The sequence below is a fragment of the Felis catus genome, chromosome A1, assembly GCF_018350175.1.
Source record: "Felis catus isolate Fca126 chromosome A1, F.catus_Fca126_mat1.0, whole genome shotgun sequence".
NCBI classification, from domain to species: Eukaryota; Metazoa; Chordata; class Mammalia; order Carnivora; family Felidae; genus Felis; species Felis catus.
In genome coordinates, this window is record NC_058368.1 from 208410159 (window position 1) to 208435957 (window position 25799).

A 25799-nucleotide genomic window follows, 5' to 3' on the forward strand; every position below is an offset into this window, starting at 1 on the left:
AAAGGAAAGAAGAGAAGTTGCACATAAGAGTCTCTACCTACTCCCCGGTCACAGAGGTGGTGGGGTCTCGCAGACACAGCATTGGGCCACAGGTCAAAAGCCTTGGGTCCTCATGCTCATTCTGCCACTAACTAGATGCATGATCTCAGGCCAGTGACTTACCTTCACTAGACCATACAGAGTTAAGACAGCTACCCATCAGGTCCCTCCTTGTGCTAAAATCCAGGGTTTCTATGATGCCGGCCTTAGGAGGCTATGCTGTCACTACCAATGCCTGGTATACAGCAAGTACTACATAAATTTGGGCAATCGTCATTGTTTTGAGAAAGCAAGATGCACGCCTTTAAATGCAAATAGAGTTACCTAGAAGCAAATTCTTTTTTTTTTTTTTTTTAATTTTTTTTTCAACGTTTATTTATTTTTGGGACAGAGAGAGACAGAGCATGAACGGGCGAGGGGCAGAGAGAGAGGGAGAGGGAGACACAGAATCCGAAACAGGCTCCAGGCTCTGAGCCATCAGCCCAGAGCCCGACACGGGGCTCGAACTCACGGACCGCGAGATCGTGACCTGGCTGAAGTCGGACGCTTAACCCACTGCGCCACCCAGGCGCCCCCCTAGAAGCAAATTCTAAACGGAGCATACTCACAAGTAGTGAAGGCTCTAACTCCTATTGGCCTTCTCAATTACTCCTCAGGCAGGACAACTCTGAACCATGTGTTCTGGACCAGTTCCTCCAGTTTCTCCCACCAGTTGAAGCTCTATCATCTATAATGTAACCCGCTTGCCAAGAAAACCTTCAGGACTCTCCTCTCAGTAGACAGTCTCACTCCCCCACGCTCCTGTTTTCAGCTTTTGTTTTGTTCTGTTTACCTTTCAGATCAACTATTTGTATTCAACTCTTTGTCTGTTACTGGGGAATCCAAACCAAGACAAAGGGTGTAGCCTAATTAATTCTTTTAAGTTTGAACGATAAGCATTTTCAGTTCAGTTCCACTCATCGGTAGAATATCAGATACAAATAGCCAAGAAACCAGAACAGAGTCTAAAAAATATCAAAAGCCTAAAAACCAGCAACAAACCTAAAAGAACTGGGAAAAAGTCCAAGCTTCCCATGGTCTTTTCCCTTGAGATCAAATTCACTGGAGTTATAAGAGGTTAGATTTGGTTCATGGTGATTTTCTCAAGAAATGAAGAATGATCCTCCCTTCATTTCATATGTGTTCTAGAAAGCTCTGGGTTCCTAGAATTTCTACTAGGGGTCATGAATATCACTGCGATCATTTCTCAACACCACACAGCAATGTATAGGTTGGTCTCGATATGCTCTTTCTTACACAAGCCAGCAGATTTGGGCCCAGAGAACAAGCTCATCCTCAAAAAGATCAAGGTTCCTGTTACTCTTGCCAGGAATCTACAGCAGGCATCCTTAAGCTAAATCAGACCTGATCCTCAGAGAGATCTGAATGCAAGGTACATACAAATCAAAGCATTATGGTTATGCCTAAGGAGGGAAATCGTAGAAATAGGGCATATATTACAAAGCAATAGTACCAAAGGTATCAGGGTCCCAGCAGGAAGAAGAATTTATTTAATTAAAAAAGATTTTAATTAAAAGACTACTTACAGAGATGTGAGCTGCTTTAAGGGACAGCGAGGGATATTGATGGCAACCCGGAGCTCAGCACTCCAGAAGTGTTGCCATTACGCCATGAAAATGCCTGTGGAGAAAAACCAGGGGCGGAAAATGCAAGTGGAGAAAAACCAGGTTACTGGAGCTGGCCAGGGCCAAGATCCATGAAGGGGCAGGAGCGGTGGTTTCAGAGAAATGCAGTAGCAAAGCAGGGGGAATCAGGGAAGAAATACACTGGCTTCTCTCCCCTGCTCCCCCTCATCTCCTTCCAGTGCCTCAATCTGAGTAATGCCTTAAGGAGCCCCTCAGGGCAAGGAGGGGGGCAGAGATGAGAGGGAGTGGATGTGGGGTGAGGGGTAGGACAAAGATGAAAAACCCCAGGGTGTGTGGGTGCACAGCACAATATGCTGGAATCTGTCTTCATGGGTAAAACTCTGTAGTCGTTGTTTATTTAACACTCAGTTCACCCTTTCCACCCCTTGATTACGAAAATATTCAACGTACAGAAAAGTGAGTTTTCCAGTGAACATGTATTCACTCACCACATGGATTCCACCATTGACATTTTACTACTTGCTTTATCGCGTATGTATCCAACAATCTACCCCTTCTCCATCCATCAGGGAATCTTATTTTTTATGTACTTCAAAGTAAATTTCATATGTCAGTAAGCTTCCCCCTAAATACTTTGGCAGTATATCATTTACTTAGTTCAATTTTAATTGCTACTACAATGCAACTTATTTTCAGCTCTCTGCTCTCTCCATATATATCCAAGTCATATATATGCATATACATATATACATATGGAAGTCAACCGGTGAATGGGTCAATCAATTAAATGGGTCAATCAGTGGGTCAATCAACCAAACTCTGTAAGCTGCTTTTGGTTGGGCTGCCCAGGGGCATTCATTTTATCAGACATGTTGGTCCTTGCAAAACAAAGACTGGAAAAACCTTTGCAAACACTCCAGCTTTTGGTTGCTTTACTTTCCAGGGATTACAGAATTGATCTTCCTAAGCAAGCCAGGGCCAGCACAATAAAACTGAAGAAGAATGTTGAAGAACTTGAGTACTGTTTTCCTCCCGACCTCACAGTCAGATCTCATTACGAGAGAAGGACTGGCTTTATCCCTTCTCCCGCAACCTGACCTTTTCAATCATGCCACCAATGCCATTCCCACACAGCCTCATTTTCCTTCGGTTTTAAAGACAGGTGGGGGAAGGAGGGGAATTGAACACTGGACTGTTAACTCCTCCTCCCCCACTATCTTTTGATGTACCAGTAAATGGTATTATTGCCTTTGCTTCTTAACCTTCCAAGACATGATAAAAAACAGATCCGAGGCAGCCCTGCATGTTACTTCAAACTCTACCTGTTCTCCACGTATGGAAAATGACATATTTCACAATTTGGACTCGATCAGACACTCCGTAAGAACCCACAATTCCAATAGCCTTTGGCAGCACGTAGGTAGGATTTAAATTACATACTGCTGCAGACTGAGTGCTGAGATATTTCCTTCTCTAAACCAGACTGCAGTGCGCGTTTTCAAATGTCTGCTCAGGTTGAGCAAAGCTGTTGGCACATGGAAGTGACACCTCTCCTGTATTGTGCTGGAGGGAGGAAATGAATTCGGGAGCGGGGAGCAGAATCAAATTAATCACACGACGTAAAAAGGTGTTTGCCCACAACAAGGCCATCTCTTTCCATTCCACAGCTGCCAGGGGAAGGCCAACTGCATGCAAGACACTCCACCAGGCGATGGAGGAGACCCACAGGTGAAAGATGTCATAGTGCTTTCCTCAACAAAGTTACAAATCTAATAGAAGGCATGAGTCAGGCACACCGATAACATAATACAAGGGAGAATGGGAGAAAACAGAAATGGATCCTGGCTGGGAGGGAACATGAAGACTTCACAGAACAGGGGGCAACTGAGCCATGCTTTGAAGGGTCATTGCATTTCCCTGAGCAGAGACGTGGGAAGGATGTTCCAAGGAGGCAGATCAGCATGTCGACAGGCTCATATTGGAAAAACGAAGAAGTAGACTATAGAATAGCAAATAATCTAGTTTGGCTGGAATACAGGTTGTGTATTCAGTGAGAAGACAGGAAAAGTAAGTTGGAGCCATATTGTGACAGACCTTGGATGTTCAGCTTTAGAGTTTGGAAGGCAGCAGGGAGCCAGAAAAGAATATTAAACACAAGAGTGACAGGATTAGAACTGCATTTTAGGAAGATTATTCTGGCAGAGAGCATGGTTGACTCAAAATGGGGAGAGAATAGATATCATAGAAATAGCATCTTTTATACTTATTCTCTTAATACCACAGTAAAGAAGGTAGCTAAGGAAACTTTTTGTTTATATTCTAACTGCAAATAGCCTCTTTTTGGGTAAGGAGCCATACAGCTGATATATGAAAATCTGTTACTACTCTAGTAGCTATATACAATTTTGATATATGATCTTGATTCTTTCGTCTCGGTTTTATACAAAGCCCAAAATGGATGTTGGCTATTTTTATTAAACTCTAAGCCACTTCCAGATCTTTCATCGATAACATGATCTTTATGACTAATCTAGATACCAAGAGTCATCATTTAACAACATAAACTCCAAGAATCTATAATATAAAATTAAGGAAATGAAATCATTTTCAATTCCATTTTCACGGGAGCCTAACTAAACTCAATTATACATCTGTGTCAATGTTGTCAATATTTGAGGCCTCTCGAGTATGAAAAAGCAACCATCTCCACCGCTGTACAAACTCTACAAATTGTAATGAATCAAATTAATATGGACTAACTCTGGAGTGTAATTATGTACCAAACGTCTAAGTGCTTTCCTAGGTGCATTTCCAGAAATCATCTCATTTATTCATCACACAGAACCTTAGTGGCAGGTACTATGAGCCTTAAGTTTCAGATGAAAATCTAAGGAACAGAGACATTAAGTTCTCTATCTGGAATCAGACAAGAATAAATTTGAAAACTAGGATTCAAATCCAGGTCTGTTTACTGGATTCTCGTTATAATTGCTCGAAGCTGAAGGGATGTGTGTTATGTGTGTAGGTTGTAACCACAGCCCATGAATTACTTTAAAACAGCTAACAGAGGAATAGTTCTTTTTTCAAACTAATGGTTTATTTAACTACACTAATTAGGAACTCTTAGAATATCACAGAGCTGTTTAAGAAACCAACAGCAAGTCTTGAGACTTGAATGATAAACCTTGAAATACACCACGTTGAAGGTCTAGCAAACATCATTTGCCACTAAAGAAAATGGCTAAACAGTACAGGAATGGCAAGCTTCAAGGCCAGGCTGAGTCCTCTGAGTGGTCCCCGAGACCCCAAAAGGGTCTTCTTGGGGAGACATCTTGGGGGACTCTGGAGCTAGCCTCCAGCTACCACAGTTGTTTCTCGATCGTAAATAGCCCCTCAGTCACCGTGTACTTGACAAAATGCACAACTAACCAGCCAGGAGTACGACCGTACCAGTACCAGATCATTCTACATGGTGTCCTGCGACATGCACTGGAGCCTTTGCAAGTGAAGAGTGGCAAGCCTTGGTAAGTTTCCTCCCGACTGCACGTCATGACTGCAGAGCCGCTCAGGCATGTTGTAGTGATCAGGTTTTTATCTGTTAGCTGCAGGAATACCTCTGGAATGCTGCGAAGCAACAAGGGCTAGGGGCTGGATGACCCAGGTTCATGGCCTGGCTATGCCTACTTCCTCTTTGCTAAGTCATCTGCTCTGGACTTCCCAGTGGAAATGATCAAATGAGATCATTTCGATGAAAGTGTTTTAGGAAGTGCAGTGGTTCAATCAAATGTATCAATTTATTTTTGTTGGGATCAGTCCACACCATCTTCGTTCCATCAAAGCAGGCTGTGGTGTCTAAAAACTGATTTTTATATTTTAAGATGTATATCTCACTGAATAAATTATCCTACCATGAATAGTCCTTTTTGTTATGGGACACAAATAGAAGGAGCTTCCAGAAAACTATAGGGAAATCACTGGAGTTCTGGTCGATGTGCCTTAGAAATGTACTCTATTTAACCAACTGGATAGTTATTTTACTTTTTAAAAGGGACTAGTTTTACTTTTCGTAAAATGGACAAAAAAAGTGGCAACAAATAGCATATATTCACGCAAACATATACCCATTTTTGCATCCTTTTGCAAACCAATCTAAGTCAATTTGACTGCTTAGTGTTTAGGATCTTTTGTTAAATTATGATGATTTCCAACACATAGATAGATGGTAGCCATCTGCTTTTCAGCCAGACTGCACATTATAATGGATGCAAATTCTAGGCCAAGTTCTGCCACGTACACAAATATTCGTTGGCAAGAGGTCACCAAAATTCTCATAAACTTTACTCTTTTAACATCCCTTGTCTATGGGTTTAGAAACTCCAAAGGACTGCATCAGAAACTATCCACCACATCGGGTCACTTTCTTCCGGTGCACGTGGCCAAACTATGTTTCCCAGCCTCCTTACAGTTAGGTGGGAGCCACAGGACCAGGTTCTGGCCTGGCAAGTAAAAATCTCCCACAGGGGCCTTCCTTTTCTTTTCCTTCCATGATAGCTTGGAAGCCCATTCTAAAGACGATGGCATTCCAAGACAGAGGACACAGGGAAAGAATGACTCAGGTCTCCAAGTCACACTTGGAGGGGAGCAGTCCAGGAGAGCTTGCCCGACAAGGAGCATCCACTTTGGACCTACGAGTAAATAAAAAATAAATCTTGTGTTAAGCCACTGAGATTTGGGGTTGTTACAGCAGCAAGCACCTTGCTGAGGCAGGTACATCAACATTCTAATGGCGGAATCCGCAAATCATCTAGGGGAGCAGGCAAATGAGTCTACTGTTAAGTGAGCAAAATCTAGGACTGAATGAAGCTTTAGCCCAACTCTAAAGCGGCTGGACTGTCGGCTTTAGTGCTTCTTATTCTTTTTCCATTCAAAAAATAGAGGGACATGTATGATCTTCCTAGCTATTCACATATTTCACCAATGGAAACATTATTTCTAACATAATTTATGCTCGTTAACAAAACCTCTAGATTGGATTTTTGCTAATACTTATTTTCATGTATTTCCCAAGTCACTTTTGAGAGTGGACTTTAAAAGTTCAAGTGGTAACTCCCTAGCCCTGGAGTGTGGGTTTCTGCCTAGCAAGAGATCAAGTTCAAAATATTTAACCACTGGTACGGCACAGGCAGTGAGAGATTAAAATAAAATATAAAGTCTTATGCAGGAGTGGTACCTTCTATGCCAGATTACTTCTAGTGTTAATTAAGCACCCTTCGGGTAGAGATGAAAGTAATTCACACAATGACTGTTTATACTGAAGTATTTTAAAAATAAATTACAAGCAATATAACAAGCATCTAATTCACAGCCACCACCCATTTTATTTATTTCTCTGCTCACTCTAAGAATTACAAGCAAAGGATCATGGGACCTATTCCTAAGTGTAAAATTAGATCAATAAAATTAGCCATCTGTCCAAGGAAGGCTCTACACTCAGGTTGTATTTAAGTATTATGTTTCCAATTGCCCAGATGTTACAGAAAAGTGCCTGCTGATACAACTCCTTTTGCACAATGTAAACCATTAACTGGCTAACAGAAACCTATTGTGCCAAGATAAATAAATAGCATTAACATTGCATTAAATCTGATTCGGGATCTTGGGTGCCCTGTCAGCAAACACAAGTGTTAAGATTTAAATTGCTCAGGATTTGCAGAGTCAGATGAAGAAAGAATCAAGTGTCTTCAGGGCAGCGAGGAGGAAGAGACTGGAAAGGAGACAAAAGCTTCGGAAAGTATATCTTTGGTTGGCTAGTTGGTAAGGTAATAGTAATTACGATGATTATTGTCGAATGGTAATATCCCATCTTTATGTACTGCTTCGGCTCTTGCAAAGCACTAGTCTGTTTTATTTCCTTCGATTCTTAAAATAAGCCGGTGGGTTATCTGGGGGGATGCAGGGGCTGCATGGCCGAGGAAATGCAAGAATCATTAATAGGAAAAGAAGAGCCAATGGAGCCTGACCTCTAACATTCCATGTCATTGGTAGCGGCTCATGAATTACTCCAATCTCCTGATCAATGAGCAAACCTGAACCATTTCTTAACTCCCTAGCTTCACAGAGATTTTCTCCACTCCCAGTTACACATCAGTCTGGCTAATTCTCGTTTAGAAACAGCTGCTCCCCCTGCGCCCCACACCCTGCAAAACCTCCCCAAGACAATTACCAGGCAAAAATCATCCACCACCCTTGGGGTTACTGTTTCTCAAAGGAATCCATTCAAGCAAGACCACAAACCTGGCAGCTACATTTTCTAAACCAAAAATCAAGGCATGTGGTTGACCAAAGAGTCCTTCTGATATGCCAATTAATTTATCTGAAAAATCTGACAACTCAGTACAAATTAAATCACATGTAATCAATCAAATATTAATATGTATGGAAAAGGAACACGAAATCTTAAGTGTCTGTGTTTACTGCTGTTCCTGGAACATATTCTTTCAGTCACACATATTCATTCCGTTTCTTTTTTTTCCTCTGTCCAGATTAAACAATCCCAGTTTCATAAATATTGCCTTCAGCCTCAGGCTTCTGTGCCGGTTAAACGCTTGAGTACATGTATCGCTAGAAGGATTGCATCCTTCTAGCAACCTTAATGTCAGGTTCTTTCCTCATCTTATTTTTACAGACACAGAAACTGAGGTTTACCAAGCTAATATAACTTGCCTTACATCATCAAGTAACTAACAAAAAACAGTGTCAGAACTTGAACCCAAATTTGCCAAATATTAAAGTCTGTGCTCTCACCCAAGGAGGAGGCAGCTTTGGAGGCTGAAAGAACAGGTGCAGGGTGGGGGTTGGGAGGGTACAGTGGGTCTGAGGAAAATGGGGGCCGAGGGGCTAGCTACACACAGTTCCATGTGGCTTCTGTTCATGCCACTACAGGCTTTCCCTCTGTGCAGCCACCTCTCAATGAACAGGCTGGTGGCGGGTGGGGATTTGCCTAGTAGAGATGTTGCTCAGCTATCTTCTGAAGACCACAAGCCCCAAATCTAACCTTCAGAAGACCTGTGGGGTCTAAGGTTACAATACAGACCCAGAGCAATGAGTTGTTGCTGCCAATCACATGTGGTGTGGATGAACAAAGGAAGGGGAGACTGTCAGTGTCCTGCAGAGTATTTGGGGAGCAGGTGCAGAGGAGAAGGAGGCTGAGAGGAGCCTAACCTCTCCTTTGTCACATCTCAAATGGGGCCCGCAAATCACCTCAAGTCATCTGAGGTTCTTGTTAAGAAGGCGGATGCCTGTGAGGCACTCCAAGAATTCTTAACCCACATGGAAGGTCAGGAATCACTGGCCTGAGATCTGCAGAGGTCAGATCTGCTCTGAGCCAGCTCTGAAAAGTGCATCCTCTGCTGACAGCGGTTTGACTTGACTTTCCCTTGTGTCCCCTGCTGGCCCCTCCCCACCCCCCGATCCCATGAGACTGGGGGGCAAGTAGTGACTAGGACGCAAATGTCTTCCAGCTCATTTCAAGAAGCTGAAGCCACACTCTGGGGTCTTTCTTCAAAACAGGAGTGGATTCAAAGATGGGTTTGGGGGTGTCCACTACCAAGTGCCATTTAGGCTCTGAGGTACCTCTTATCCGTTTCCCTGTTTCTATCCCTGAAATAGCAGGTATACTTCCCATATCTGCAGTTTGACACCTTATGACCAAAATCAGTGGCAGGGGTCCTGACCAGCTCAAAAGATTTTCTGTTTCGATCATGACATCACATCATTCATTTAGTCGATTGAGAAAAACTAGTCCTGCTCACTGAGTGGGTGTGGCAGGAAGACTCAGGACATCCACAGGACAGCCCAGTGGAAGCTGAGGTCCCACTATGGCCTCAGACGCCCGAGTCCCTGTCTTCCCAGAATCTAGTTCTGCGTCACTGGACCCCTTTTGAGCTAGACAGATGGACAACTACTCCCAAAAGGATTCTAAGGTTATGAAAGCCCTGGGCTCAGGGTAAGAAACAAAAAGCAAAAACAAAAAACACCACTCAGTTCCTTTCTGGCCAAGTCACTCTTCCATGAGAAAGAATTCTGAGAAACAAGTACTGCCACATGTTATGTGACATTTACCCCTGACCTTGACCTCTCTGTCCCTTTACCTCACAGAGACTCAAAGGAGAGAGAGAAAGACATGCAGGGGCTTCTTAGAGGAATTAGATATGATGTAGAAACAAATAAGAGGGTAGGAGGGCTAATGAAATGAAACAGCAGAGGAAATATTTCTGCTACATTGCCTGGACTGCATGGATGCTAGTAGTTAGGTCCTGGGGATACACACACACACACACACACACACACACACACACACACACACAGCATTTATGGGGGGATATATACGTGGCCTTTATGAGCTCCGGTTTTCCCCAAGAAGCCAGACAATCTGGATAGCATTGTAATGATGTACTTCGGGTTGAAAAGGGACAAGGAGAGACACATAGAAAACATGAGCCCCCAAAGACATGCTTTGAGAAGGGCGCTTGCATGGGAGCCATGAGGACATAACCAGTCTCTTGCGACCAGCAGGTTGTTCAGATTGGCATGGGGGGAAGTAGAGCTGGAAGATCCATGACCGCTAGCCATTGAACCTCACCCTAGCAGCAGCAGAAACCACCTAGAGGCACGTGTATTCACCACCATCAACGAGCAGGATCACTGCCCATGAGCTAACTCCGCTCTTCCAGACTTTTGTTTTTTGCTCTCTGAGTTTCTTTGGATCTTCCTTGTAGTCTGATTTTACAGGCAAGGAAATGCTGAGGAAGCAGAAAGGAAAAGATCAGAGACCCGCATCTCCCTAACGACAGTTCTGGAGCCCCAGCTCTCCTAGGGATGACCTTGAATTCTCAACTCCGACCTGACCTGGTCTCACTGACCCTGGGACCTCAGGCAAACTGGAAAGACAGGAGGAAAGGCAGGGCCTTTATGCAGTCCTCCAGCCCCTGTCTCTGTGCCAGAGACTTAATTAACACCATGAGTTACCAATCTGCCTGTGGAAACGTGTGTGTGGCTTGATGAGCGCTGGCTCTAGCACAAGTGTCTGGATCTCCTTTTCCCATCTTCCTGCTCCACATCAGAAACACAACCATCTTTCCCGTACTTCCTGGTGAGACTCCGGAGAAGGGAGAAGTACCCACTCAAGAGGGCCTGGGTACCAGTTCCGGGTCAGCTTCTGATGTAAAGTTGGACAAGCCCCTTAATCGCCCTCAGCCCAGTCGTAAAATGAGGGCTTTTCACTTCCTTCCAGGTCTATGATTCTAATTCATTTTCTGAAAAGGAATGAAGGGTATATTATGTTTCCACGCCGTGAAGACCCAGAAGATGACAGTGTCCTATACCCTACCTATCTTCAGAAGCCTCTTTTTTCTACCTCCAGGTACTTGGATGGATCCTCTGGCCCTCCCAAGACTTAGCACCCAGGAGTTCAACAAGAGAAAGGAAGTGGTTCAGCAGCCTGTAAGATTACATCCCTCGATTCTTGTAGATGAGCTCAGTAGACAGTGGCTTCCAGGACTCCCTCTCAGTATATCACTCACACTGTTATCTTTAAAGGCCTGGGCATGATCCCATGTACAAACATTTAACAGCATTTAACAGGCTCCCCATGCGCAGCAGCAGGGATAATGCCCTCCATCCAGCTCTGTCCATGGGAGCTCCCTGGTTCAGCCAGGAGGAAGATGCCCTCCAAGGCAGGCTGCGTACCCCTGCTAACAGGACTGCTAAGGACTCCCATTCCTGGTCCTGAATATCACAGCCTGAATCCTGTTCCATAACTCACTAGTTGTGTGACCTTGGAAGAGATATTTAATTTCTCTAAGCCACAACTTCATTTTCAGTCAAACAGAGGTAATAATAGTACCCATCTCACAGAGCTATTGGGTTGATTAAATATCAGTATGCGCCAAGTTCTTAGAACAGTGTAGCAAGCACTTCATTAGAGTTAGTTATTATTATTTAATTTGACTTAACTTAAAAGCTGTCATTTCTTGTTAGTCTCGGCAAATGCAGAGGATTCTTTATTAATGCTCGATGACAGCAGATGAGCTATCTTGGGGTCGAGGGAAAGGCTGCCTACGTCTGACTCAAATTAAACTCATAATTAAACCTGCTACTTGTTTACTTGTTTTTTTTCCCACTAGAGGTAGGTGGGGACGGGAAATTTTCTGGTTGATTTTGAATACAAGACTTCTCCACCAAAGCTGTACTTGTCAAAAGTAGATTTAGGGGCGTTAGGAAACATACAGGGTCACCTAAAGAAAACAGGACTGGGGGCACCTGGGTGGCTCAGTCAGTTGAGTGTCTGACTCTTGACTTTGGCTCAGGTCATAATCCCAGGGTTGCGGGATCCACACCACGCAGCGTGGAGTCTGCTTGGGATTCTCTCCTCTCTCTCCTTCTGCCCTTGTTCTAGCTTGCACTCTCTCTCTCTCGCCCTCTCTCTAAAATAAAAAAAGTAATAATAAAAACAAAAACAAAAAACCAGGACCGTTCCAGTACACCTACATGGCAGTCACACTACCTTCCAAGTACCGCTCACAAAGCGATTTCTATTGAGGAAACAAGGTATGAAGAACTCCTATATGGATCCTGGCAGGACTTGCTGGTGTCTGGGGAAGATTACAAATTAGCTGGTTGCTGTTCACATCAGAGCCAAGCAGGGCACATTCAGTTTTTAATCTGGACCAATTTTCCGGATCAAAAACTAGTCTTTCCAAGGGATGTAAATGAGCCCAGGAGAAAATTTTCCCCTGAAGTTTATGAAGTAGCTGTCATTTTAATCTGAGCAGCTGTCCAACCTGAAAGCCAGTGTCTGGATAAAATTATAAAGTAATGAAAAGCTCTTCTGGGCTGAACCTAGTCCAAACACCCCCTCTACCTCAAATTTGATGTATTTAATATGCCAAAAATATTTAAAAGATAGAGTTTCCACTATCAAAACCCTATCCATGCTTCAGATAAAACCAAAGAGGCCACAACGGCACATTCATGGCATGAGTATCGGAATGAGATCCTAGATGAACTAGGTAGAAAATATTTTTAGGAGACAAACTACAAAACATAAGAAAGGAAATATGGTAAACCACAGGAGCAGTTTTATACAGGAGACAGTTATGAAATGCTTTTTAAAAAATTCTGCTTAAATGGGTTGAAATCTATCCTTAAAAGAATATTACACACAGTGCTTAAGCTTAAGAACTATAGGTGTAACTATGCATTATTCAAAAATTGTGACTAGATGGTTTTATGTGCATAAACCCACAGAATACAATTGATCATGATGTGGTCACTTTAGAAGGAAAGTTAGAAAGAAGCCCCTTCACTGAAATCCTTGAAGATGTGTGTACGTGTGCATGTAAGAAGTAAAACAATATAATATTGCCTTGGACTGCTGCTATTATCTCCAAAATGAATTGAACAGAGGCTATAGAATAGCTCGTAGTTTCACTGCGTTGAAGATTAGGATAATGACTCTAAATTTCAAGGCAGGTAACAAAGCACAGGTAATAGTAGATACAGCTTGAAGAGTGAGTGTGTCTCTTGGAGCCGAAAGGCAACAAGTCATGTTTCCAAATGGAAAGATCCTTGAGCAGTGAAAATATTTAAGAAGCCATATGGGAACCGCCAAGATTATTTTCTTTGCCCTCTGATAAATTTCCCCCGGTTGGTCTCTTTCTTATAGAAACGTTATTTGTAAAGACAAACTGCACTTTCTGCAGAGTTTTGCAGACGGCATTCAAGTAAAGTTACATTGTTTTCCATTGTTCCTAAGATGTAATTAATCCCATAAGACAACTTTGCTTACAAAGTAAATTAAAAAAAAAAAACCCTCAAAACCAGGAAAACACAGATTTTTCAGAATTCTAAATAAGTCTTAGCAAAGAAGAATAAAAATCGTTATTTGGGAGATAATGTTTAGAACTTTATTGTTTAGGACGTTGTATTTTGAATAATCTCACAACACATACCAAGTCAAAGTAGACAGAAATAGATGAAGAACTTTTTACCCGTATAACTAGAGGAAATGCAAGTTACTGTGTTTCCAGTTCTCTACAATTCTTTGTAATATCGTACCACACCATACATCTGTGTTTAAATTGCCGAGCAAACAAAGGAGTTCAAAACATTGGGCACCCCTTTCTGAGAAAATGGCCCAGAGAGGGAAGCATCCTTAAAAGCAGAGGCGACATCCCTACACACTGCAGGGTAAGGACCAGAGATGGGCATATAGGGAACTCCAGGCAAATCTTCAGACGCTTAACAGGAAATGGCCGGGCCCTGGGCAATATGAATTCAATAAAGATGTTTAGAGACACTGGAGGAGCTGTTTGACTTCTGCACAGTTGCAGTCCTCTGTAATTGAGACAGCATGATCGCTGTCCCTACTCTCAGCTCTCCGTGGTCAAATACAGAGCCCTCCATCTATACTGTGTCTGCAAAACAGATCATTCCTTTAACAAACAAACATCCCTGGAACCGCCTGAGCCGGGGAGAGGGCGAGGTTCGCACCTTTTCTCAGCTTTGGGCAGAGATGGACCCAGTTAAACCGCCGCCGGCCAGGGGAGAGAGGGGCGGTGCGTCGCCCGCTTTGCGTCCTGGCGGGGACCGAGACCCGGGCGCTCCGGGCGTGGTGTCCCCCGAGCGCACTGAGCGCGTTACCTGATTTTCGGAGAGCCGTTCTGAGCGACACTGCGCTGGGTCCGAGGCTGGCAGCCAGGAGCAAGAGCCGGAGCAAGACGCCTCGGATTAAATCCATTTCACCGCGGGCGCCTGCAAAGTTTCACCAAGTCCCGGACGCACAGAGAAAGGGCGTCTCCTGGGGGACCTGGGGGGGAGACGGCCCCCGTGGATCCCCTGCCCCGGGTGAGGTGGTGCAGGGCTGAGGGAGGTTGGACCAGGAACGACCGAGGAGTCCAAAGAGGCAGGACAGCAGCCGGGAGGTCGGCGTGCGGGAGTGAAGTCTGCTGCGAGCCGCAGGGCTTTTCCGGGGAGGGGGGCGGGGGCGGCGAAGGAAGCCGACGGGGAGGGACCTGCTGGCCGGGGGAGGGAGGGAGGCTCGACCCGCCGGGGGATGGAATTACAATCGAGTGGAAGTGAGAGGGGCAGGCCCTGAGACCACTTACTCTTGGCCCACCTCGGGGGCAGGCAGCCCGCCCCTCGCCCTTTAGCGATCCCCCTGGCTCGGCCCTTCCCTGCTGGTGACCTAGATTGGGGCGCTAGGAGGGGCCGACTTCAACCACTGGAGTCTCGCAGGGCAGGAGTTGGGTGACTGTGAGCCCAGGACCCTCTGCTGTGGTTCAGACCCCGAAATCATGCGGCGCCTCCCCGGGCTGTACCCTCCTCCTGTTGCTCCCCTCTAGGTCACTTCCACCCAGCTTGGGGACTTTCCCCAACACCTCCAAAGGTTGCTCGGGTCGGTCCAGCGCACTTGGGGGAAGGAGGACTGTCTGCGATTTGCAAGTGGGGGAGGATAAGAGAAGAGGGGGCGGGGCCGACCGAGTCTCGGGCGCTAAGAAGATAAATGGGATTTAAGGCGCGCAGATGGAGAGTGGAGGCCACGCCACTCCATTGGAAACGCGGGGTGGAGATTAGGGCCCAGCGCAGGGGATTGGGGTCCCCTCCCTGGGCAGAGGAAAGCAACTTGAGACCCTCCAGGGGAAGAGATGAAAGTCCAGGTTAAGCCTGGCGTCGGGGTGAGGGATCCTAGCTCAAGCCCCCTGGCGGACGGAGAAGACCCGAGCGGGACACCGCAGCCTCCCTCTGGGCTGGGGTTAGGGGCGGGCGCGAGGTCCGGGCCACTGACTCCACGGGATCTAGGTTCCCGGGTCGGCTCCCTTCTCTGGATTTGCTGCCCTAACACTCAGTAAAATACGCCTTTTCCCGGGTTTCCTGGTGGCACTGCGAGAGGGGGGACCCCGGGACTCAAGTCAAGTTACACACACTGGCGTGCTGATCTTCAAGCCAGCGAGAAGAGAAAGCAGATACAATAAATAAACCAAGAAAACAGTCTTCGCCAGTCCCTGGGGAAAGATCAAAGGCCTTAGGAAGTGCCCCGCAGAGGGAGACAGTGGCTGCTGGCTGGGAGGACCTTGCACCTTCTCCACCCTGCGGTCCTGCGGAGGCTCCTGGGGGTCCTGGCCCTTCATTGTTAACCTAGGTTTCGGAGGGCCAGAGGGAAGGGCATTGATAGCTGATATCTGTCAGCTGATAGCTGAGAGCTGCTAGCTCTCCCCGCCCCCGAAGGTTTCTCCTCCTCTTTTTAGGAACGAATATTCCATGGCTAGAGGGTTTATAATGAGTCCAATCTTGTTTGTTTGCCAAGCTTGAGAATATGTTCCCTTGGCCTTCTCCCGCGCCCGACTGCCCGTAATAAATTCAAGTCCACTCTGACTTGAGTAGTTGGAAGTCTTAGCTGTGACACCTGAGCTTGTCCTTTTACGCAGAGCTAGAGTAGAAAAGTGAAACAGACTGTGTTCTTCACTTCCAAGGTGATAACAATGCCGTGTTTGAAAGCCAGGCAATGTGACTGCCCCCAGGACTACTAGGCTCAAAAGTAGCAGAATCATAGACCCTTGGGGTTGTGGGGGGGGGGTACCCCAGAGGTTATCCAGGCTCTGCCCCCATTCCATGCAGAAATCTGCTCTCAGCGTCTTTGGCAGGTCATTCCCCTGGGTTTAAACTCCACCTGTGACAGAGAGACCCTACCTCACCACCGCCCCTAAAGTTGTTGGATAGTTCTCTTTATGAGAAAGTGATTTTTTATATCAGACCTAGGGTGATACCAGGAACCAAGCAAGTGTTACCAGGAAGAGAGCTTCCAGGTTGGTTCCACTCTTTCTCACTTAAAAATAATTCTCCCTGATCTAAAAATTGGAAGTAATACTAACCACTATATGGCTAACGTGTATATAATACCTACCGGGTAACACACCCTCTCTGAAGTGCTTTATAATCCCACTAACAACCACACCAGGTAAGTATTATTAGTATTACCCCTTTGACAGATAAGGAAACTAAGGCATGAAAAAGTTAAGCAACTTTCTCAAAATCACACAGCTCCCAAGAAACAGAGCTTCAGCTGAATCCGGGTGGTCTAGTCCCAGACTCCAGGAGTTTAAGGAGACCGAGGGGGAGCAGACAGAAAAGCAGACCAAGAATCACAAGCTCTTGGTGTGTAATCTCAGGCTCTGCCCACAGTGTACCTTGGTAAAATGAAGGGGCTGGATGAAGTCATTGCTATCTCCCAGGTTTTGCTTCCTCTTCATCATCTGATGAACAGCACCATCTAGTCCAAGGCATTTTTTGCTCTGAATGTGCCTTTTAAAAGACATGAACAAACTGTCCGTTGTAAATTTTGCAAGCCCGAGTTTCACCCTTCTTGCATACCTTCGACCTCCATGGGATGATGGAGGTGCCCATATCACCTCCTCATCCCTGGCATGGGCTCCCTTCCGTCTCTTGCAGATGGCTACAGGTGATTGGGAAGCTGACTTGGGGTCTTCAGAGTCCCCACTTGTTTCTTCCTTGCGAGATCACCTTCAATTATATTATTATATTTTACTTTCGAGTGCCCCCAAATGCTCTGGGTCCTCAGGCCTTTGGATTAGACCTTCTTGGGATCAGCTTGTTACAGATCTAGGGAACACCTTAGAGTGAAGTTATTTCCTTCCTTTGAGAGTCAAATCACATCCTCCAAGGTTCCCTCTCCTTCCAGTTGGACAACCAGTTTGTGGCATTTATAAATCTGACAAAAGATAAATAGACACTTGCCTTTCACTTCCTTCCTGCCTTCTGGGAGGAGAGGAACTAGAGAGGGCAAAGAGGCTTTGAATGTTTCATTTTTAAAAATCTGTTCAAATTCACCAGAGGTTTAAACTCAATTAATAAGGTCACCAGCAGAAGAGTGACCTGCCTGCTTTGCTCAATATCGTGGGAGAAGCGTCTGACCTTTGCTCCACGGAATGAATTCAGAGGGTGTTTAGATGAAACAAAGACAAACTTACCAATGACAGAATGTTGAGGAAGTCCTAACACAGGATTCAGGAAAAGCGGCCAATAATTAACGTTAGATCTAATTCATTTTTTTTGAAGAGGTTCTATGTACATACAAAATTTGAAATATGCAGAGCGTATGGTGAAAAATAAGTTTCCTTTCACCCAGCCTCTCCCAGAAGCAACCACTATTATCAGTTTCTCGTGCATCCTTCCAGACACACTCTATGAACATACAAGCACACACATATACTTGACACAAACAGGAGCAATTCGTACATGCTTTTTAACCTGAAAATCCACCCAAATCAGCAGATAGAGATCTGTCTCCCTCTTACTGACTGCTGAATATTCTGTTGTGTGACGAACAATTTATTTGTGCTCTCCTTATTGTTTCCTATGGCGCTATTATGGACAATACTGCAGGGAATGACCTTGAATAACAGTTTGCACATGTTATAATAGACTGTAGGGCACATTTCTAGACTAGCCATTGCTCAGCAGAAGGGTAAATGCCTTTTCATTTTGACGATTTGGCAAAATTGCCTCCCTAGGAGAGCATACAAATTTGCACCCCCACAAGTGATATGTAAGCCTATTTCCACAAACTCTCATCAACACAGTATCTTATCAAACTAGAACTGTATATTACTTACATATCTGTTACATGTTTTAATCATCACTCAACATATAAAGAAAAGTAAAGCATACCAACGAATCATAGCCAAGTGAGTACACTTATATAACTACCACCCAGATCGAGAGCAAGAAAACTGCCAGCACATCCAGTAATCCTTCCTCACACTTCCTCTCCAGATGTGTATGTTCTTCAGGAAGGAGGAGAAGAGTTCAGACCTCCCATTTAAGTACACAAATGGAAATTAAAGTTACACAAATAAAATACACAAATGAAAATAAATCAGTGAAAAATGTAAGCATCCCTCATCCCCAATACGAAATAAGCATTAATCGAGATTTGATCCCACGACATGTAAGGCTCTGTACAGAGAAGAGGAAGACTATAGGAAGGAAAATACAACAATGCCTTCTGCACTCGAAAAGACAGTTGAGAGAAGGGAGCTGCATAGCCAACTTCTCCACAAAGCAGAACAAAAAGGACACTAGATAAGAGTGCCAACAACATGCTGTTGGTGTGACAAGGGAGGAAAACCCTGTATTACAAATGATAACCTATGTAGCAATATACTGCAAAAGATAGCCTTCGACCTCATGAATGTTTTTCCTTTTTCTTAAGTTTATTTATTTATTTTGAGAGAGACAGAGACAGCATGAGCAGGGGAGGAACAGAGACAGGGAGAGGGAGAATCCCAAGTAGGCTCCTTACTGTCAGCGCAGAGCCCCAGAACCCAACACAAGGCTTGAATGTCATGAGATCATGATCTGAGCCATAATCAGGAGTCAGATGCTTAACCGATTTAGCCACCCAGGCACCCCATGAGTTTTTTTCCTTTTTAAGTTTATTTATTTATTTTGAGAGAGAGCGAGAGAATGGGGAGGGGCAGAGAGAGAGAAACCCAAGCAGGCTCTGTGTTGTCAGCATAAAAGCCCAGCGGGGCTTGAACCCACGAACCGTGAGATCATGACCTGAGCTGAAATCAAGAATCGGTCGCTTAATGGACTGAGTCACCCAGGTGCCCCGGCCTCATGAATGTTTAAATCATGCTAATATACTTAGTAGGGTTCACCAGGGACAGGACTGGAGTTACAAGGGTAAATTACCTGGTATTCCCAAATCTGTCCTTCCTTCTGCATACATTTCTGAAAGCATAAATTAAAAATGACTGGGGAGGGGCGCCTGGGTGGCTCAGTCGGTTGAGCAGCCGACTTCGGCTCAGGTCATGATCCCGTGGTCCATGAGTTCGAGCCCCGTGTCGGGCTCTGTGCTGACAGCTCAGAGCCTAGAGCCTGTTTCCAATTCTGTGTCTCCCTCTCTCTGACCCTCCCCCATTCATGCTCTGTCTCTGTCTCAAAAATGAATAAACGTTAAAAAAAATTATTAAAAAAATAAAATAAAATAAATAAAATAAAATAAATAAAAATGACTGGCGAGTTATAGTTAAGTTAGGCAGCCTGATTCTCCAGCCTTTATTTTAAGGTAAACTTTTTAATGAAGTATAAAAATGTGTAAGTCCTACCTACATGTATAACTCAGTGGGTCATTATAAAGTGAATAAACCCATGGGATAAGCCCCCAGATAATGAAATATAACAATTCCAGACCCTAAAAGCCTTTATATTTCTCCTACTAATTATAAGCTACCCCATAACGAAATAGGAAACCATTTTCTAATTTCTAACATTAGTTTTGCCTGTTTTTGAACTTTATACAAATGGAATCCAGTAATTTCCAGTGACATAGTCATTTATGTCCAGCCCCTTTTACTCGATGTTATGGTTGAGATTTTCATCCAAGTTGTGTGGTTATTTCTTTTCATTGGTGTATGGTATTCCATTATATATACACATTACAATTTGTTTACATGCTACTGCTGATGAACATTTAGGTTGTTTTCTAGTTTGGAATTACAATAAAAAATGTTTCCATAATTATTCTCATTCATGTCTTTGGTAAACTTCAGTATGCATTTCTGTTGTGTATACCTGTAAGCATAATTACTGGGTTATGTGGTAAGCATATGTTTAGGTTTGGAAGATATTGTCAAGTAGTTTTCCAAAGTGGCTATACCAATTTACACTTTCACTGGCAGTACGTGAGACTTCCAGTCATTCTACAATCTCACCAACACTTGGTATTGTTTGTCCTTTTCTTTTTAGTCATTTTGGTGACTGTGCAGTAATGTCACATGGCAGTTTTAATTTGTGTTTTCTTGCAAACTATTAAGTCAAGTACCGTTTCACTTGTGTATTAGCTATGAGAAATCCTAGTTTGTGAAGGGCCTGTTCGTGTATTTTGCCCATTTTTCTAGTGGATTGTCAACCTATTTCTTATTGATTTGTAGAAGTTCTGTATATAGTCTGGATACAAGTCATAGGACTTTTTTGTTGGTGGTGGATATTTATGTTGAAAATATTTTCCCCATTCTGTCTTGTCTTTTAACTCTCTTAATGATGACTTTTAATAAACAAAAGTCCTAGTTTTAATGTACAATTCATAAATGTTTTTTATTAATATCTAGCATTTTTAATGTCCTATTTAAGAAATATTTATTTACCTCAAGATCATGAAGATATTAGTTCAAGTTTTCTTCTAAAAATGTTATTTCTTACCTTCCACATTTAGATCTGCAGTTGATTTTTGTGTATAATGTAGGATAGTCCTCAAGTCTGTTTGACTGGATGCTCCCTCTTGATTCAGATGAGGACAGGTGCATCTTCATGGGGAGATGTGGCTTCTAGAGTGTGGCTTTGGAAGGGTATCTTTTCCTCTGTAAGCATCAACCAAGTTGATATTCAAGGCTAACACTGTGACTACACTTCTCACCAGGTATATCCAAGTGGATAGCTACCTTGCCTTATGTCTTTTGGAGCATAAACAAAGCCCACTTGTTCCAAAACATCTCACCTACAGGTCTCTCAGTTTCCTTGAAATTTCTATCATTTTAAATGTTTCCATGAGTCCAAAGTATTACTTGTTTACGGCCCATATCCATTATATCCCACAGAGCATTACACAAAGATGGAAGAGAGATATTTTAAGAAGTTTTATCCAGGTGGTTCTCTTAACATGGCCATATTCTTCCTGAAAAGGAGAAAGGACTCATTCATTAATACTCTGCCTGTTAACAAAGAGGTAAGGACTAATTTATTAGCTAATTTAGCTGTCACCTACAGTATCAGCTCCAGGGTCTATAGAAGGTAAAGTGTATGAATTTGAAAGTGACTTGAGAAGGGGAAATTTGTGGTGGGCGAGGTTCAGAATGTGGGATATGGCTTGTTTACAATAGCACAACTCTGTAAGTAACAAACAAATCCATCACTAGGGGAGAGCAGGTAAAACACAGTATGGGTTATAATGGAGCAGTGATCAGCTATCTAAGAAGTAACAGATTTAGAGCTTCATGTACCAAAATGGACAAAGTGGACAAAGCAAGATGTTGAACAGAGTGCAGGTGTTCACAGAGTGTGGGAAGGGGATTAGGGGATCTGAGATGAATGTGGGGCAAATGAGCAATGTTATTTTTTTACTGGTTGTGTTTTTAAATTATAAGGCTATTTTAATCTGGGCTAGGAAAAAAATGTATGAATGCATTTTATTATTTATTTATTTATTTATTTATTTATTTATTTATTTTAAATGTTTTTTATTTATTTTTGAGACAGAGAGAGACATAGCATGAGCACGGGAGGGGCAGAAAGAGAGGGAGACACAGAATCCGAAGCAGGCTCCACGCTCTGAGCTGTCAGCACAGAGCCCAACACGGGGCTCGAACTCACGGACTGTGAGATCATGACCTGAGTCGAAGTCGGATGCTTAACTGACTGAGCCACCCAGGCGCCCCAGTATGAATGCATTTTGAAAGAAGACAGGTCAGTCTGGGTGCTGTAACAGTAGGAATCATGGGGACTGAGAAACCGAGAGAAGAAACACAGGTCTCACTCAACTTGAGAGAGGGAGAGAATGAAGAGTTTGAGACAGGCATTCCCAAAGGGGAGGAGGTCATGAAGGGCAATCCTACATCATGTGATTCTGTCTGGTGCTGCCAGATCTCACGTGCAAGGAAAAAACCAAAGAGCTACTGTCTTCCTGAAATGCAGGGAGACCCTGTAGCACGTTGAAGATTGGGGCTCCACACACAACACGACAAAACACAGGAGCGCTCCACAGTGGCGGCAGGTAACTGCTCACCACACTAAAAGACATCTGTTTTGAGAACTTGCATCCCATTTCAAAATGCAGGGCTTATTTGGGAACGACACGATGTCCGGAAAATCTCATTGGACTGGAGGTCAGGAGGCCTGCACTCCTGCTCTGGCCCTGTCACTAACTGTCAATGGGACTTCGGTGATTCAATCGACCTCTTTAGACCTTACTTTTCTCCTCTATCAACCAAGAGTGCCGGATAAGATGACGTCTCGGCTTGTCCTAGGGCTCACAGTATCATCTTCCACGGAAGAGCCTCTTTACTTTTTTCAAGATAGACAGATGTCACTACTTAAAAACAAGGAGTCTTGTTCTCAGAAAAACTTTCAAATTGGAAAGCAATAGTCTTTTGCCAAAAAAAGAAAAGAGAAAAAAAGAACACAAAACATTTAATACACATGCACACACACACACACACACACACACACACACACAGAGAAGGCAGGACAAAGGCAATTCCTTGCCTCTGAGAAGGCTGTAGGAAGCAGACTCAAAGTTTCCAAGCAGCCCACATCCAGTCCATCCAGACAGAGGAAATGGGGAGGTGTGAGTAAGGAGGGGCAGGGAAGACCAGGGCTGGGAGGTGGGCGCAGGAAGCAGAGGAATGCTGGCTCCGTTTCTGGGTTAGTTAGTGACAGTGCAAATAAATGCAGATTTTCTGACGCCGAGAGAAAACCTGTGGAAAAAAGAAAAAGGCCAATCTCTTCACCTGAGTTTTATTATACTTTTATTTGTGCGTTTCTTAAGAGACGAAGTGAGGAGGAGGGGACTAGAAGATGTAAAGGTATGATCTGATCGGTGTCCCCAAGCACAAGGGGTTAAGGAAGTGAAAAATAGCTGGGTGAGGGTGACACTTGGTTTGTACCCAGCCCCAGGGGAGGAGGGGGCTAACAGAAAAAGGTTTAAGCAAGAGAATAAGTTGTGTGGCTTGCCAGGATGGCAGTGCTGCGGGAGGAAGGAGGAATGGGACAGCTTCAAAGGCTGATTCAAAAAGTAGGAGGGGATGGCTGAGATTCATGTTCTTAAGTTAATTGACAATATGAAGAAAGACCAACAGTGCAGGATGAGGGAGAAGTTAGCCTGGGTTTCCTCCCCTGTGTAATGGGATGTAACACCCACTGGGAAGGCTGTGCCCATCAGATGGGATGACCCAGCACACTGCATACCATGCACTTGGAACTCTGAATGTGGGCTTTATTTCATTTTATCACTCGCATCTATCACAGAGACAAGCGAAGTGCTCTCCAGAGTTAAATTCCAGAAGCGCTAGTAGATTATTGCCAGCATGACAAAGGAGACTCAAGGCCGAAGATGAAGCTTTGATCCAGACACGTTCAACATGAACCGGAGATAATGGAAAATCAAGGTTTGTGTTTTGGGACGATGAAAGACATGCCCCAAAAGATTATGACATCCTAGATAGGGATTCTCCCAAGAAGTAATAATAGCTGAGCCATCAACATGAATGAAGCCACACAAATAAAATAAGTGTAGGAGAAACCTACAACTGGTAGGATGCCAGTTGGTTCTGGATGCTCCTGGGACCATCGAGCTTATTCATAGTTTCCTTCAGCTTTAGTGCCTCTTAATTGATCCAGTATGCATGCCTTTCATGTTCCCTATTTCCTTCGTTGTTTATTACTCATTATATGTCCCTGGATGAGTCACATGGCTTTCCTAACATTAGTTTCCTGGGCTTAACTTGGATGGAATTCAAGATCCTTCCCAGCTCGGACAATCTTGCATCCGTGTTTGAGCATGGTAGCCCCAGGCACATCCTCCTCAGTCGTGTCTAGACCCCAGCAACTTATCGTGGGAAATGCTACCATGGCTCTGCTGTCTGAGCCAAAGGAATAGACCAAAGTGGAGATGTTGACTTGCATGTAGGGTAACAGAGAGGGATGGCTTTAATCGCTCTTTGTTCCCAAGCTCTATTATAATTGTGGGTTTAATTGGAAAAAAGCAAACACACACAGGTCAAGCACTCCACTTTCAATGGGGTGAAAAGCAGTGTATAGCAATATAATAACTTTATTTTGAATGCGTAAGCAAGTACATGTGCATATTTATGTGTCCCCCTATATCCTCACCATGCAGGTGTATGCCTGGGCTTTCACAAACAGTAGAGAACTATATGGAGGAAAAGGAGGACAAAGAAAAAAAACCGAAGTCAAGAAAACAAATAGAGAGTGGAGAAAGGAACAGAAGTGGAGGATACAGAGATAGGAAGAACATTCTCACCATATTCCAAACCCTCCACAGAACTGTAGCTCAGAAGTTTGATAGCACAATTTCAGATTTTAACTATTTAGCATTTTAATAAGTCAAATAGATAAACAAAATTGTCAGTTCAAACTGATGACTCTTTACAAATGTGTCCTTCTATAAGAAATCTAAATTTATGCAAAAGATTCATTTGGGGGATAATTGGGATTTTTTCATGAATTTTAAGAAAACTTTTAGGTACTAGTTACTACAGGGAGATTTTTCCAAATGTTTTGAATGAGAGTAAAATAGACACTTAAGCCAAAGTACGAGCTTTAATTTAATTTATATGTATTCAAAAATAAAGATAAAACATTACTGAAGTGAAAATGTAAGCCAATGAAAAAAGTGGAATATATATAATCTAAATTGCCATTTCGTTAAAATTTTTAAAAATACAAATATTTCATTATTGGAAGAAAACAATTAGACTTAGGGAAAAAAAATCATTCTTAAAATGTTCTCCATCTTCCTCTCCCACATTTTCTTAGGAAGCCAAACCACATGTTCCATAATAGAAAACAGAAATACTCTAGGGGCTCCTGGATGTCTCCATCGGTTGAGTGTCCAACTCTTGATTTGGGCTCAGGTTATGACCCCAGGGTTGTGGGACTGAGCTTCATGTTGGGCTCCGCACTGAGTGTGGGGCCACCTTAAGATTCTCTCTCTTTCCCTCTGCCTCTCTCCCCACTTGCATTCTCTTTCTCTCTCTCTCTCTCTCTCTCTCTCTCTCTCTCTCTCTCTCTATCAGAAAGAAAGAAAGAGAGAAAGAAAGAAAAAAAGAAGGAAAGAAAGACACACTCTAAAACTCAGCGTACCTTGTCAAGGCACCAAAACATATCCTCTCTTCCTGCAATACTTGCTTAGTCTAAAGAGTAAACTTTAATAGCAAACTATCTCTATGATTACCTATTGGGATGTTAAAGAACTGAGAATCAACTTTATAAATCCCTAAGGCATCTAAAGCTGTC

The 25799-nt window shown here is 43.7% G+C and overlaps 1 protein-coding gene across 2 annotated transcripts in view; it reads right to left on the minus strand.

The window, feature by feature from the left end:
• Positions 1 to 15137, minus strand: part of EGFLAM (EGF like, fibronectin type III and laminin G domains) — a 179515-nt gene extending 164378 nt beyond the window's left edge. Inside the window, exon 1 of one of the 2 annotated variants that reach the window (XM_019811656.3) lies at positions 14388 to 15137. In XM_019811656.3, the coding sequence (XP_019667215.2) occupies positions 14388 to 14484 (97 nt within the window). In that variant the 5' untranslated portion in view covers positions 14485 to 15137. The remainder of the gene's footprint in view (positions 1 to 14387) is intronic. The other variant, XM_011286450.4, reaches the window with a different exon arrangement.
• Positions 15138 to 25799: the final 10662 nt, after the last annotated feature.